At 47.3% G+C, this 16,519-nt stretch overlaps 1 protein-coding gene across 3 annotated transcripts in view; it reads right to left on the bottom strand.

Moving 5' to 3' along the window:
* PRKG1 (protein kinase cGMP-dependent 1) overlaps positions 1 to 16,519 on the bottom strand; it is a 383,398-nt gene that overhangs the window by 15,690 nt on the left and 351,189 nt on the right. For all 3 annotated transcript variants that reach the window (XM_071438575.1, XM_071438577.1, XM_071438574.1), the window contains exons 10-11: positions 12,532 to 12,628; positions 3,477 to 3,616 (exon numbers count right to left, since the gene is read on the bottom strand). In XM_071438575.1, the coding sequence (XP_071294676.1) occupies positions 3,477 to 3,616; positions 12,532 to 12,628 (237 nt within the window). The remainder of the gene's footprint in view (positions 1 to 3,476; positions 3,617 to 12,531; positions 12,629 to 16,519) is intronic.

Raw genomic sequence — 16,519 nt, 5'->3', positions numbered from 1 at the left:
TAATAACCAAACCAAATTATTCTTCAAAGACTTTTTAACAAACACAATGAATTAAGAAAACGACCCAATTCATCAGGAATTTTGTCTTTTCCATTCTAACATCCCAGAGGTTGTGTCCTTGCTCTGAGATTATTTTAAACCCACCTTTCATCTATCAGCTCAAAACTGAATTAATCTACAGAAATATTCAAATTTCTGCCCTTTGCACTCCCCAAAAAATTATCCCAGCTGGTCCAAGAAATTGAATAAACAAGTTATTGAATAAACAATAAATAAGTTGAATAATTTTAGGATAGATACTATAGGAAAACTTAAAATCCCCATGGATGGGCAAGAGTTTGATAAATCAAATATTTTCTAGCAATAGCAAAAGGTTGGACTTTGTGACTTGTAAAGTCCCTTCCCAGAGCAGGGTATATTTCCATGGGATATTAAATATAATTCAGGGATGGTTGTTGCTGCAAAAGGTGGGAAACACTGCAGGATATGGAAGGAGAAGATGCACAGTTAAAACCTCCTTGTTCTGCTTCCCTGCTGAAGGATGAAGAGTGGGAATTTCATTTATCAGCCATGAGTATCACTGGCTCCATTAAGAAATGTTTGGAGGCTTAGGTTCTATTTAGGAGTGGGTATTTCTGGGAATGATGGCTTGGCTGGCCCTGCACTTCCCCTCTCATCCCAAAACAGCTCAGCCTTCCAAAAATCCTGAGGCTGGAATGGAATTCCCAAATGGGAATATTTGGCTCTGGGCTGGGCTGTAGGGAATGTTTCAGGATCCAGGAGCACATCCTGAAGGGAACGGCAGCCGGGCAGTGTCGGGCTCCAGTGATCACCCATGAATCACAGGAGAAGCCATGGGGAATCCCAGGGATGAGCCTGGGAAGGAAACACCCCCTGAGTGCCCCAGCCTGGCCACGTGCTTCCCTCTGGATTCATCCCAGGGCTTTGGTTTCACCCTGGGTTTGTTTGCATCTCCTGAGCAATTTCTGGGAGCAGGGCTGATCTCCTAAGGCAGAGGAGTTTCCCAGGGATCTCTGAGGGTGGGATGAAGCAGCCTTGGCTTGGATGCCCTTCAAGGTGGCTTCAGGGATCCTCAGCACCCACAGCTCCATCCTGACCTACAGCATTGGAAGAATCCCCTTTCTGTAGTCACAATCCTTGAAAATCTAGGGAATTCACAGAATCCACAGAATTCACAGAATCACTGGGTTGGAAGAGACCTCCAAGATCATTGAGTCCAACCCAGCCCCAACCCCTCAGCTAAACCCTGGCACCCAGTGCCACATCCAGGCTGGTTTTAAACACATCCAGGGATGGTGACTCCACCACCTCCCTGGGCAGCCATTCCAGTTCTTTATCACCCTTTCTGTAAAAAACTTTTTCCTAATATCCAACCTATATTTCCCTTGGTGCAGCTTGAGATTGAATGTTGTTATTAGGGTGGAAACAACCAAAAAAGCCCCTTTTATTCCCTGGAGATGTGCTAAGGTTTGGGGCAGGGAGATGGCTTTAATGTGTTTTCCAGTGAGGAGTCCAGGCATGCTGAACTTGAGTTGTCAAATATTCCCTAAAGAGAAATTCTGGACACAGCTGCTCATTGTCATGGCATTGTGTCATGTCAAAGGATCAAGCCTTGCCTTCCAGCTTCCCTTATTGGGAAGGAAAACTCAGAAATTGGGAAGGAAAAGTAAAAGTAACCTTGAGCAGGGGCAAAGCCAAGTCATCATAAATATATATATGTATATGTATATATATATATATATAGTATGTATGTATGTATGTATAAATTCTTGATGGTGAGTCCAGTGCCTTGAAAAATCCCTTCACCAGGATTTCTTCTCCTGGGAAGATGAGAAGCCTCAGAGAAAAAACAATATTTTCTCATTTGCTTCTCCCTGTTTTGCTGCTTTGGAATGTGGTCTGGATATTGTTTGCCAACTGGTCAATGTTTGATTGGTTCCATGTGAATTGTTTTTAATTAATGACCAATCACCATCAGCTGTGTCAGACTCCAAGGAGTCAGTCATGAGTTTTCATTATTATCTTTTAACCTTCTGTAATTATCCTTTCTGTACTCTTAGTATAGTTTAGTATAGCATTCTTTAATATAATAGAGTATCTTAAAATAATAAATTATCCCTCTGAGAACATGGAGTCAGATTCACTCATCTCTCACCTCGTCCTGGGGACCCCTGCAAATACCACCGTGACTAAAGGAGCTCCAAGAGAGCTGGAAATGGACTTGGGTCAGGGGACACAGGGAATGGCTTCCCAGTGCTAGAGGGCAGGGCTGGATGGGACATTGGGAATGAGGAATTGTTTCCTGGCAGGGTGGGCAGGCCCTGGCACAGGGTGCCCAGAGCAGCTGGGGCTGCCCCTGCATCCCTGGCAGTGCCCAAGGCCAGGCTGGAGCAGCCTGGGACAGTGGAAGGTGTCCCTGCCATGGCAGGGGTGGGAATGGATGGGCTTTGAGGTCCCTTCCAACCCAAATCACCTTGGGATTCCACATGGATCATCTGGCAGCACCAGCGAGCTCTGCCCAGCACCTTCCTCCTGTTCCACACCTCCATTCCCTTGCAGGAGGGAGCTGAAAACTTTTCCCTGCCATGGCTGATCCCTGTGGGGCTCCCTGGCCCACTGGAGCAGTGGGGAATGTGGCAGTCATATTTTCTGGAAAAATCTCTCTGCCCAGGATTTTCTCCTGGGAAGCTGAGAAGCCTCAGAGAAAAAGGGAAAAAATTTCTTATTTCATTTGCTTCTCCTTTGTTGTGCTCACATGTGGAACGTGTTTGGAGATTGTTTATCCAACTGGTGTTTGTTTAATTGGTTTCATGGGAATTGCTTTGACTCTTTGGCCAATCACAGTAAAGCTGTGTCAAGACTCTGGAAAGAGTAATGAGTTTTTATTATTAGCTTTTGAGCATTTAGTAAATATCCTTTCTGTATTCTTTAGTATAGTTTAGTGTCACAGACATCTTTTATGAGAAATCCTTTCCTTAGGATGTTTCCTCCTGAGAAGCTGAGGGGCCTCAGGAACAAAATGTAACCAATGGTTATCTGCTGCTGTGGAATGCAACAGGTGCATCTGGGATTGGTCTCATGTGGTTGTTTCTAATTAATGGCCAATCACAGCCCAGCTGGCTCAGACTCTCTGTCCGAGACACAAGCCTTTGTTATCATTCTTTGCTATTCTATTCTTAGCTGGCCTTCTGATGAAATCCTTTCTTCTATTCCTTTAGTATAGTTTTAATATAATATATATCATAAAATAATAAATCAGCTTTCTGAAACATGGAGTCAGATCCTCGTCTCTTCCCTCATCCTAAGACCCCTGTGAACACGGTCACAGTTTAGTATAGTGTTCTTTAATATAATATAGTATCATAAAATAATAAATTAGCCTCCTGAGAACATGGAGTCAGATTCATCACTCCTGCCTCATGTGGGGAACCCCAGAAATCCAGCAGGGCAGGTACCTGACGATGAAGTCGGAGTGGGCGCTCTGCATGATCTGCTTCTCGGAGCGGATGTGCTCCTGCTGCCGCGTGTCCACGATGTGCCGCTTCTTCAGGATCTTCATGGCAAACGTCTTGGCCTCCTCGCTCTTCAGCTGCACCTGGGAGGACAGGACAAGGTCACACACAGACCACAGCTCCGCTGGAGCGCCGCCTCCCTGCCAGCAATCCCACCGGCCTGCCGCCCAGGAGCTCCTCCCACCTCTCCAGTCATGATCCAGGTTTGTAACTGTGTGGCTGACTCCTAAAAAAGCCTTTTCTAAATGTTGCAATTGTTAGGGAAAAGCCAAATGTGGGTGTTGCTCTGGGGTCTGTGAAAACCCAGAGCACTGGGAATATTTCTCTGACCCTGACCCCCAGGGGAGCACTGACTCTGACCCTCATTCATGGAGAAAGTTTCCCAGACTTCAAGATAGGCTGGAACCCACAAAAGTGTGCAATAGATTATAGAGAGCAGTGTAGGTGTATCACTGGGTGAGAAATTGAGGTTTTGGGATTTTTAGTGTGTTGTGGATGACAGCAAGATGGAGGGCACAGGGTGTCACCCTGGGTTTCTTCTTCATGCTGCTTCTTCCTCCTTCTCCATGGGTTTGGGTGGCATTTTGTCATTGGGCAGGAAAGTCCCCATTGCAGCTCTTTGGGATCAGTTATTGGGTTAAAAAGGAAAATAATCCAGGTGCCAGCTCTTAATTGGATAGTTTAGTCTTAAAAGCCCTTGGAACAAGAGATTGTTGCCATTTTGTGCCTTGCTGCCAAACTCATGGTTGTGAGGCTGTTTTACTGATAAGAAATAATAAACACCTGAGTCTGAACATGAATTACTGTCTCAAGTGCCTTCAATGCAGACCCAGAGACACCAGCAACTGGAACCCCAGCAATTGGTACCCCCACAGGATCAGGAGATGTTGCCAGTTAACATCTGCCTTCCCCAGCCCCCTTTTCCTCCAGGTCACCCCACCTGGGCTGGCTCTGGCTGGGAGTTGCAGGGCTGGGATGCCTGCAGAGGAGGAGCAGACCAGGCTTCCCAGCAGCACTCCCTGCTCATGGCTTGTCTTCTCACCTTAAGCCTCTGCCCCCTATTTTTAGCCTGCTTCCCCAAGCTGAGGCTGACAGGAGTTGTTTGCTTGCTCTCAGGGTAACCCTGGCAACTTCTGAACCCTGAGCCACCCCAAGGGGCAGGTCCCCATCCCAAATCCAGCTGGAAGGCAGCCAGCCTTCCCATCCTGGCCAACCCTCTCAAAGAAACCCCGCTGTTGACCTCCCAGGCCTCCAAGTCTGCTGAATTCCCCCAGCAGCTGCTCACAACAATATTCCAGTGAGGTGCTTTCCCCCTGTGGAGCACGAGGTGCCATCTGGCAACTTCTGTTTGGGTGGCCTTGTAGGAATTTGGCTTCTGCCAGAGGGAAGCAGCTTGGTTGTCACTGAGCCCTGTCAGAAACCCAGGCTGCCTTTAGGGTTAGGAGGCAACACTCAGGCAATCAGAATTTATTTAATGTCAGATCTGGTTTTGTATTGCTTTGCTGACAGGAATGTGGGTGCATATGAGACACGGCACCTTTGTAGAACCATGGAATGTGCTGAGTTGGAAGAGCCCCTCAAGGATGATTCAGACCCCACTCCTGGCCCTCACACACCTCAAAAATCCCACCATGTTCCCAGGAGTGTCATCCAAAATTCCCCCTGGGCTTTTCCCAGGCCACACACCCTGAACTTGAACAGTTTCTTGTCCACCTGCTTTGTTCTGGTGTGGTTCAGGGATCAGGGAAACACTAGGAAGGATGGGATTCCCATATAAACACCAGGAGGGAGGGGATCCCCATATAAACACCAGGAAGGCTGGGATGGGATCCCCATATGAACACCAGGAAGGATGGGATCCCCATATAAACACCAGGAAGGCTGGGATGGGATCCCCATATAAACACCAGGAGGGATGGGATGGGATCCCCATGGAAACACCAGGAGGGAGGGATGGGATCCCCATATGAACACCAGGAGGGAGGGGATCCCCATATGAACACCAGGAAGGCTGGGATGGGATCCCCATATAAACACCAGGAGGGATGGGATGGGATCCCCATATAAACACCAGGAGGGAGGGGATGGGATCCCCATATAAACAGCAGGAGGGAGGGGATGGGATCCCCACAGAAACACCAGGAGGGAGGGGATGGGATCCCCACGGAAACACCAGGAGGGGTGGGATGGGATCCCCATATAAACACCAGGAGGGAGGGGATGGGATCCCCACGGAAACACCAGGAGGGGTGGGATCCCCAGGGAAACACCAGGAGGGATGGGATGGGATCCCCACGGAAACACCAGGAGGGAGGGGATGGGATCCCCATGGAAACACCAGGAGGGAGGGGATGGGATCCCCATGGAAACACCAGGAGGGAGGGGATGGGATCCCCCTGGAAACACCAGGAGGAATGGTGGAATGGGATGGGCTTTAAGGTCCCTTCTACCACTCTGGAATTCTATGGGCAAAGAAAGGCAGGGAAAAAGGAGAGATGCAGCCCCTCTGGCTTTTCCATATCCCTGTTTCATAGGATCACAGGTATAGGAACCACACCAAAATCCTTCCTGTGCTTTATGGTTTTAAACTTCTGCAGTTCCCTGGGCACACAGAGAACACCAGACCTGATTTTTGTCTGGTTTTTAACACTTACACAGAAATAAATACGGTTTTACACCTTGGTGCTGTCTCAGGCTGGCTGGGAAAGTGGGTATTGAAGAGATGAAACCCAGAGTTCAATGGAAAGGAGGAAAAAAAAGAGTTATGTGTTTCTTATCCTTCCTCCTTCCCTGCCTGTATTCCCTATAAATCATCCCTATGTGTGTGATATACAGCCTGCAAATCCAGCAATTCCTGTGCTGATCCAATCCCAGCTGAACTTGGGAAAGTGGAAACTTTCATAAATATTTCCCAGGATGCAGAACAAGCCCCCAGAGAAGGATTTATTTCTGTGACTGAACATTCCAGGATATTTCCAAAGGATGGAGGGACAGGACACATGGAATGGCTTCCCAGTGCCAGGGGGCAGGGCTGGGTGGGATATTGGGAATGAGGAATTGTTCCCTGGCAGGGTGGGCAGGCCCTGGCACAGGGTGCCCAGAGCAGCTGGGGCTGCCCCTGCATCCCTGGCAGTGCCCAAGGCCAGGCTGGAGCAGCCTGGGACAGTGGAAGGTGTCCCTGCCATGGCAGGGTGGCACTGGATGGGCTTTGAGTTCCCCACTCACCACAGTTTCCCTCTGTGTCCCTCTGACTCTCCAAAACAAAGATGCTCATCCAAGGGAATTTTGCTTCCTGTGGAACTCTTCCAATAGGAAGGAGCCAGAAATCCATGCTCTGCTGAAATGTGGCTATTTCCCCACCACATTGAGTAAGAACTGACTCAACAGCAGCACTCTGGGAGCTGAATTCCAAGTGCTCCTGCTTGCTGGCCATTGCCAAGGTCCTGCATTTTCCCTGTTTCCCAGCTTGATCTGGTGGAACCAACCAAAATAGCAGCAGCTGTTGCTGAGAGCAGCATTTGCAAGCTGAGCTTTCCTAATCCAGGCAGCTGCACACACAGAGGGACTGCTCCTGTCCCAGCAAGAGGGGACAGCCTGCTCTTCCTCCTGAAGGGATTCCTCTTCTCCCAGGATGGAAGAGAATTCCCCAAAATCAGCCAGGAGGGGTGGTCAGGGTCTGCTCCCAAGGGACAGGGACAGGACAAGGGCAAAGGGCCTCAAGCTGGGCCAGGGGAGGCTCAGCTTGGACAGCAGCAGCAATTTCTGCATGCAAAGGGTGCTCAGGCCTTGGCAGGGGCTGCCCAGGGAGCTTTGCAGTGCCCAGCCCTGCAGGTGTCCCAGCAAGGGCTGGAGGTGGCACTCAGTGCTCTGGGCTGGGGACAAGGTGGGCACTGGGCACAGCTGGCACTCCATGGGCTGGCAGGGATTTTCCAGCCTCAATGATCCATAAGGATTTTTAGGAGCCTTTCCACATTTCCTGAGGCCAGATTCAGCCTCTCTCCTCACCTAAGTTTAGAGAGAAATGATAATTTGCATATCCAAATTAGATTCCCACTCCCTACCTCAGGCCCAGCATTGATTTAGGGTTGGCTACAGAACACACTGTGCTGGGTTAGGCTGGAAAATAAGTCAAGACTTAAATAAACCCCACATAAGACATGGCTCAGGGTGGTTGTGGCTGCCCCTGGATCCCTGGAAATGCCCAAGGCCAGGTTGGACAGGGCTTGGAGCAGCCTGGGACAGTGGAAGGTGGCCCTGCCCATGGCAGGGGGGGAATTTTGAAGCTTTAAGGTCCATTCCAACCCAAACCATCCTGGGATTCTGGAATTTTAGAAGAAGATGAGAAGAAAAACCATGGAGCAAAAGTGAAGTCTACAAGACACATTGTAGGCTGAATTTTGAAGGATGAATCCTTCAAAATTAATTCCAAGTGGGCAGCAGGGTGGAAACTGTCCATGACAGAGACTTTATTTTTTTTTTAGTAATCCAGATTTCACTGGTTGGGAAAGCCCTAAATTTCCAATCCCAATTAGAGCACTATGGGACTCTACAGAAAAATAATATGCAAAATTATACACTAAGAAGACACTCAAAAAAGCAAATTTACCAATTGTTAATCAAATACTCAACTGTGCTAAACGCCTTTAACTCCACATCCTGATCTCTGCACTGAAAACTGATTTTTGTTGCTTGACAACACAACCAGGTTTTTTATGAATAAATATATTGGGCAAATATACTAAAAATAGGGCAAATATACTAAAAATTTCATCTCTCTATAAAGCCCAGAGGGAAAAATGATTTTACAGAAATGTCTGGAAGCAAAAGGCTAAAAAGCAGTGAGGAATGTCAAGGGTTTCATGCAAAAAATCATTCCAATGAAAAGTAAATAGAGGAAGAAGAGAATTCTATGGCTAAGGGATGTGGGAAATGGAAAAACTCACTGCTGTGGCATCTTGGAAATATCAAATGGGGCTAAACTCCAACAACCCCATACATGATCCTGTTCTGATTCCCAGTTTGGATTTGTCTGAAATAAAAAACCTGTTTTTATGTTTGATTCCTGCCTCCAAGTGGAGCTGAAATCACTGGCTCAGCTCATATCCTGGTCCAGCCTCTGCCCAGATTTGATGGGCTCCCAACCTATCCCATCTTCCCAAACTTTGCCAAGAGCTTTCCATGAACAGACAAGCCCAAGGATGTTTCCATCTACAAAGGATGCCTTGAGTTTCAACAGGAATTCAAAACCCAGGGAAAATTAAAACATGGCCCTGTAGTGGTGGGACAAAAGCAAACATCCTGCACGTGCTGGAGAAGGGAATATGCTGCAAATGTTGGAAAAGGATGGAAAAAAAGGGTCAGACCATGCCCAGGATTTTGCTGAGCTCAGAAAGAGTGATGTTGTCAGGTGAGTTTGGGATTTCCTTGGGTATTTGGTCTCAAATTCCTCACTGAAATCCCCAAATCTGCTCCCCTTCATAGCAACCAAAAGATCCAGTCTTTCAAAAGCTAAAAAATTCACAGAATCCTGGGATAACTGAGGCTGGAAAATGCCTGCCAGCCCATGGAGTGCCAGCTGTGCCCAGTGCCCACCTTGTCCCCAGCCCAGAGCACTGAGTGCCACCTCCAGCCCTTGCTGGGACACCTGCAGGGCTGGGCACTGCAAAGCTCCCTGGGCAGCCCCTGCCAAGGCCTGAGCACCCTTTGCATGCAGAAATTGCTGCTGCTGTCCAAGCTGAGCCTCCCCTGGCCCAGCCTGAGGCAATTCCTGACAATTAAACCCAAAAATTAGGAGAATTTCAAGAGAAAAAAAAAAATTACCTTTCTGATAAAAAACTTCATATTACCTAGGAAATGCAGCTGGCTTGGGGATTGGAAATGGGACACAGTTGGAAATTTCCACCAATAAATATTTGGGCTCTGCATCTGCCAGCCTATCAGAAGACAACTGCAGCGGGTTTTTCCTCATTATCTAATTAATTCACTAATGGCTTTGTTTACAACACAGGCTGGAGGCTGGAAGAGTTTTAATTGCACTTCAGAAGCTGGGGCCAGATTTCTCTTAAAACCCAAATAAAGCTGAAAAATTCCATTGTGTCCACTTTGTACAGAGCCTGTAAAACATGGCTGTGATGTTTCATGTGCATGTTTTTATTTGTGCCTCTAGAAATCCCCATATTGCAAAGGAATTTTGCTTTTTGGGGCCACCACGAGGCCAGAAGGAGTGAAGAAGACAAGGATGTGATTTCTTAGTCTCCCTGTGCTCAGCCATTACCTACAGGCACCAATTCCATGGGAAAATTACTCCAGTCCTGGATATTGTGCTACTCCAATGTATTTATTTCAGAGCTGTCAAAAATAATCTTGATTTAAACCCAGAAGAACTGACCTGGAGCAGCTGCTCAGGAGCACAGGACTTGAGTGAAAAGGAAATTAAAGAACAAAGCCAAGAGCAGTAAAGGTGAGCAGAGATGATTTCTGAGGGCTGGGGACACCTGCCCTCCATCCCTGTCACATGAGGTGACATTCCCTATGCCAGTGGCACTTGAAATTCCTATTTTCCTGATGTTAATCCTGGATCCCACCTCAGAAGATGCTCAGCTGACATAAAGCAGGGAGGCTGAGCTGTAAAAATCCCAAAAAGTCCTCTCCTGCCATTTGCTGTGGTTCCTCCAACGCTGGATGATTTATCCCTCAAGAAAAAACTTAGATAAAAGTTGATTGCATAGCCCAGCTTGGGATGAAAGGAGCATCCATAAGGATGTTGGAAGAGCCACCAAAAATACTGAACAAAAACCCACTCATTCCAAAGCTTTGGAATTTTTTTCCTGAGATACGGAAAACAAAACAGCCTGGAAAATCAAGACAAAAGGGGATTTCCATGTGTAATATCTGTGGAATTGAAAATAGTTTCTATTTTAGGCCGTCTGACCTAAAAGCCTTATCCTTCTGCATGGATGCATGGAAAGGGTGACCTCTCCAAGGCACCAGCATTCCCAGAGGTGTCTGGAAAGCCACATCCATGGAATGTTATTTATTCTTGGCCAATCCCAGCCCCAGACATTCCAGTTGCCCTCTCCAGTGGTGACGTTCTGAGGCTCCATGCCCAAAGCTATAAAATCCCTTTTCCTTGCCACATCCTTCACTTTTTTGATCCATTTTACTCCTAGAAAGCACAAAAAGTGTGAATGTTTTCCAGGAACATTCCTGCACTTCCATATTCAGGCAATAAAAGGGCTGATTCCTCCAATATAGTTCACATTTTTAGCCCAAAGCAATAAACCATATTTTTAATGGAGGAGGTGGAAGCATGAGGCAGCAATTCCAGGCTCAGTTTTGACAAAAGGAATATTTCCTTGGCTTTGTAACAAAATTTCCTTCTGTGGTAAAGAAAAAGAACAAAATCTGGTGTGCTGAACTACAATTTTAAATATGTTTTATCTGTGTGCAGTTCAGTGCTACAAAAAATGAATTTATCCAGCATCTTCCTGCTCAGGAGAGGGGCACCTGCCTCTGGAAGAAAACCTCTGGGAATGTTTTTCCCACCTCAGGTGTCTCCAGGGTTTCTTGGAGGCTTTTGAGGTGTGAATATCTGCTCAGAATGGAATATTCCTACTCGAGCTGACACCTTGAAGGGACAGAGCATCTCCTGTTCTTCCTCTCACCTGGGCCAGGGTCTCACATCACCAGGGTAGAGTTTTTGTCACTTTAAGGTTGTCCATGCCACCTGGCCATGGCCACTGGTGAGGGTCCCACCAGCAGCCCCTCATGGACACAAACTCATGCACCTCCCAAGTTTTTGAGGTGGGCAAAACCCATTCAAAGTGAACCCAAAAGCTTCCCAAGGCTCAAACCAAGCCCCAGACTGGTGGGTCCCTCATTACAGGGTGGAGAAGCCAGGTGTTAATTTAGGGGGCAAATCCCTGGTGTCAGGAGAGGAGGGAGGGACTTCAAAAGAGAGGCTGAGCACAACCTCCTGCTCTAAAGCATCCTCAGCAGGTGACTCCTTCAAAATACTCATAAATTAAATATTCATGAACAAAATAATCACAGATTAAACCCCAAACCCCAGGAAGGGCCCACAGATGTTCTTTCCTCCACAGGATTTCACATCCAGCCAGGAAAAGTCAGGAATAAACCCCAGGGAAGAGCAAGCTGGGCTTTGCACACCAAATCTCCTCTTTACATCACAAATAACCACCAAAACCACCCGGTTTTGGCCCATTTTATTATTCTTCAGCTCCCACAGGGCTATGGAGTGGAGGCTTCCCTGAGGTTTTGTGGTGGCAACAGTGACTCTGTTCCCCTTGTGCCCGGGCTTGCAGGAGTTCCTGACATTCTGCACCAGTGTCTGGTGTCCGGAGCTCCTCCTGGTGTAACCCAACTCCTTCTTCCTACTCCAAGGTTTTGTGTTGCCTTGGTGCTGCAAACAGCTCCCCTCTGGCTCTGGTTGTGCTTTAAAGGAGACCACAGAGCTCCAAAGCTCCAAGCAGAACAAAAAGCAGGCTTGGATTTTGTCTTTTCTGCACAAAACCAGGCCCTGTTTGGGGTGTGTTGTCATGGGTCAGGTGCTGAGTGTTCAGCTTTGAGGACAACCAAGTGCAACCACTCTAGAACTTAATAAAAAAACTGTGGGAGAGGCTTTCTACTGTTACTCTGAATCTGGTTAAATAAGATTTTAGGTTGCTCTTCCAATCCCAGCACTCACCCAATTCTCCAGGTTGTTTTTAAAAGGCCATAAATCAATGCCATAAACCACTTAAAAGAGAGAGGAGATGTGCGTTCCCCACTCAGCCTAGGACATAAATCCTCCTCGCCTACTGCAAACCATTTATTGGTACATTTTTTATGTCTCAGGAAACGTAAGGCAGCTTTCCTCACTAGACCATCCCAGCGGGTCATTTTTCTCGGGGTTATTGGGGTGTGATAACAAAGAAAATTAAGCTTTTAACACAGCAATTGCACGAGGATGTCGCACAAAGAAGAAGAGGTCACCTACCAGCTCCACTCTCCCGAAGCCTCCGACTCCCAGGGTGTCGATGATGTTGAAATCTGACAGTTTCAGGTTGGCAAAGAAGGCAGCTTCGGCTTCATATCTGGAGGTTTTGAGGCGAAAAAACGGAAATTTCTTAGAGGCGCAAACCTGAGCAGCGCGCGCCGCCGCCGCCCCCGAGCTGTGGGAGCCTGGGCCAGCCTTTACCTGCTGCACTTCCATCTCAGCTCTCAAAATTCACTTTTCTGCTGCTCCCAATCCCAGCATGGCTCCAGAGGGCACAGTTTTCCAAATTTTCCAATTTAATTGGGGTTTTTTTCCATAGCAAACATCCCTACTGAGGGTGCAAAGCCAACGCCTGGCACCGCAATGCAGCTCCCAAGGCTGGGCATTTTCTATCCATCTTCTCCTGGGTGAGGTTTGCTTGTAAATATTTTGGTGTCTTTAAGGATTTTTGGAAGACAGAAGTCTCTCCTAGGAGTTTCTCATATCCACAGGCTGGCAGCAGTTTCTATAAATGTTTATTGGAAGTGGCAGGATCACTAAAGGTCCCTGGAGAGAAACCCCAGCCAGGTTTTATGAAATCAGATCTGATAAACTGCAAATGCCTGAAATGAATGACTTCAGGCAGAGATCAACATTCCTATAAGGATATCTTCATTTGTCCTCCTCCTATAAACCCACTCAGAGCAGCCATCCCAAGCCAGGAGGTCCCAAAATCCTGATGTTCTCTGTTTATCCCCACAACACCACGCGCTCGAGTAAGGAACACGCAACTCCAACCCGAGCAAGCCTGCCAGAATCAGCTTCCCATGCCTATCCATGACCATAATTCCCCCAAAATAGCTCCTTGTTAAGGTTTAGGGTATTTTTAGAAAGGCTTGGAGGGGAAATGGATGAGCAGGATCCACCCCCTCCATAAAATGTGACATTTGTCTGCTGGAGAGTCCCGGGGTGTGTCCGACCTCTGGCTGTGGGTGACTTTATGGGAAAAGAGTTGGCTGGATTATGGAGGGAGGCTTGGAAGGTGCAAGGCTTTATTTCAGCTGGAATAACTTGCAATTAACAGTAGGGAATAATCACTGGAGGCTTTGCTCATGCAGGATAACAGCAGTGGGAAGATGAGCCACCATCCCACTCCCATGGCCACCTGGCCAGCTTTGGGACATTCCCACCCTGATTATTGCATTAACAGATTCACTTCAAACCACCTCCTCTGCTCTATTTAAAACCTCAATGCCAATGGGAGAGAGAGAGAAAAACTCCATCATTTTCCAAGTGAAAAGGGAAATGTAAAAATAAGAGTCCAACAGTGTGAAAGGTCACATCACAAAGCCCCAAATCTGAGGCAATAAAACACAATTTTCTCCCAGGGGATGCTGTCAACAAATGACTTCAGCTCTGCTTTGTTTTTTATGCTGTCACCAGATCCTGTTGGTGACCTTGCTCCTGATGCATCTGACTTTGGAAGCCAATCAGCTGGGAGCCTGCTGTGAACTTGGGATAACCTTGTGTGCCACAGCTGCTCATTGATCCCTCCGTGCTCATCACGAGGCGAACGCTGAGCTGGCACTAAAAAAGGATTGAAATGTCCCCTTTCAAAGCACAGCAGAGCCATCATTTCAGGGCTGACAGAGCAGCGAGTGCCTCTCCTTGCCATGATGAATGGACAGAGCATTTGAGTACCTTTAATGATTTCTAATTGCCAGGAAGATGAAATCCCAGCGTGGAAAATTTCCTGCCAACTCACAAATAGAGGTAAAATTTCAGGGCCAGGGTCACACCCTGGTTTGGGTTGGAAGGGACCTTCAAGACCACCTGATTTCAACCTCCCTGCCATGGGCAGGGAAACCTTCCTGGGTAAGGAAGCTGAAATCTTCTGGATTTGCATTGGAACATGTCAAAAAAACCTGTATTATTTTGCTTAGAAAAATACTTGCTGCATTCTTGGGATTGCTTTGGGAAATCCCTTGGCTAATTCCCTCTGCCACACTCCTTGGATGTAGTGAGAACACACAAGTGCAGCAAAGCAGATGAGGCACATTGGATGCATTTTTTTCCTAAATATAGTGCAACAAATATCTAAACCCTAAAAGAAATGCCAAAAATATGCAGTGAAATCAAAACACAGGTAAACCCAAGCAAACAAGCCCTTCCCATGCCCTCAAACAACAGTCCCACTGGAATTCTGTTTTATTCCCAGCTACAAAAGTCCAAGTCCACTTAAACACCAAATTCCTATAAATCAAGTTGCTATGCATTCCAAATCTGCTAAGCTGAAGGATAAATATCTTCAGAAAAAAAGATGAAAATACAAATATTCCCAAGCTAAATCAGAACCCAGGGGCATGATCCTCATCATGGAGTTTTAGAATTCCTTCCAAATTCCTGAAGCTGAGCATGCTGCTCCCTGAACAGAAGCTCCCAAGGTTCTGCAGTGTGAGCAGAACGATGGTAAAAAACATCTGTGGTGTTTGATTTTTACCTCCCAAAGTAAAGAGGCACTGGGAGGGCAGTGCTAAGGAATACAGAAGGCAGCTTCTGTAGAATAATAATAATAATAATAATAATAATAATAATAATAATTTGATATTTTTCTGTAGGAAAATGTTCAGCTCTGGATCAGCATAAAGAATCTGCAAGTCAGGAATGTTTGGGATACTCACAGGGCGGCTCAGGCTGGAAGGGACCACACCTGGTGTCCCCTCCCTGCTCCAGCAGGGCCATCCCAGAGGCCAGGGCACAGCATTGTGTGCACCCAGCTGTGCCCCAGCCCCAGGACAGAGGTGGGATGAGAGTAGGGACAGTTTGACCCCACTTGTGCAGGATGAGGTGGGAATAACTCACCCCTTTGTGGAACAAATCCACCTGTGCCAGGGCAGGGTGCTTTTCTCCACCTTGGAGATGCCACAACCTCATGCCTCATGCCATTCCTCTCTAATCAGAAAGGCAGTTTTATTGTAAATCCCAGCCTTATGCCAGTGCTTGGAGATTTTCCAAATAATCAAATGCTTGTCTGACTCTGGAAGAGTTCAAATTCCTGAATTAATTGATGGGAGGAGTGCTGGAAAGACACCTTGGAGGCACAAGTGGCATCACAGGCACACACTGGAGCTGTGCACACACGAGGCCTGAACTTCCTGCACTGGGATTTCTGGGCTTGTTTTTCTCCAGTGGAATTAGCTGTAATTAAGAAAGAGCCTTTCCCTGGATATTTTGGTAATTGTGCTGCTCGCCCCAGGTCAAAATGCCTGGAAAATCCTAGCTGGAAGTGCACAAAAAGAAAAGATCCAGGGAAGGTGTGATCCAAAAGCAATGAACAGTCTGTGCTTTATTAAAGAGCTTTTAAAATGAAGGCTGAGCTTTTCACAGGAGCTGGTGGGACACCAGGAATCAACTCCCAGTGTGCTCCTCATGGAACTTTTTGCTTATTGAAGCAGGTTTTTGTCACCCACTGACACTAGCCCACCCTTGGCAGGGCTCACAGCCCACTCCTGAAGGTGACAGCAGAGTGGGACCTCAGAGAGCAGCGCAGGAGATGTTCAGCTCTGAGTTAGGCAGGAGCATCCTGGAGAGCCTCCAAGCTCTTCTCCCAGATTCCCTGTGAATCTGAATGGCAGAAACCTCCTGAAAGCTCCTCTGGAAGAGCTGGGGCTCAGGAATACCACTGCTTTCCCTGCCTCCAAATAAAATACCTGTTCCTGAGGAGCTGTCTGGCCTCAGCCTCCTCTTGGGCAGGGACAGGCACCACATACAAGACATCAGAGCAATCAGGGGGCTCAGGAGGCAATTCCACCTTCCAATATCCCAATCCTTTGACATGGCAGTGCAGGAGCCACAGCCCAAATGTCTGGGCAATGCTGTGCCCAAGGGGAGAGGAAATCCTGTGGCTCCTCACACTCCCAGAGGTTTCCCAGCATTTAAATGAGCCAGTGCCTCCTAGGATGGTGATTGCTCTGAGAGATATTTCAAGCTTTGTCTCCTAAAACGATGA

The sequence above is a fragment of the Agelaius tricolor genome, unplaced genomic scaffold (genome assembly GCF_023055355.1).
Source record: "Agelaius tricolor isolate 1412-34295 unplaced genomic scaffold, bAgeTri1.0.p SCAF_13, whole genome shotgun sequence".
NCBI lineage: Eukaryota > Metazoa > Chordata > Aves > Passeriformes > Icteridae > Agelaius > Agelaius tricolor.
The sequence above is the reverse complement of the archived record's forward strand: the minus strand, read 5'-3'. Positions and strand labels throughout refer to the sequence as shown.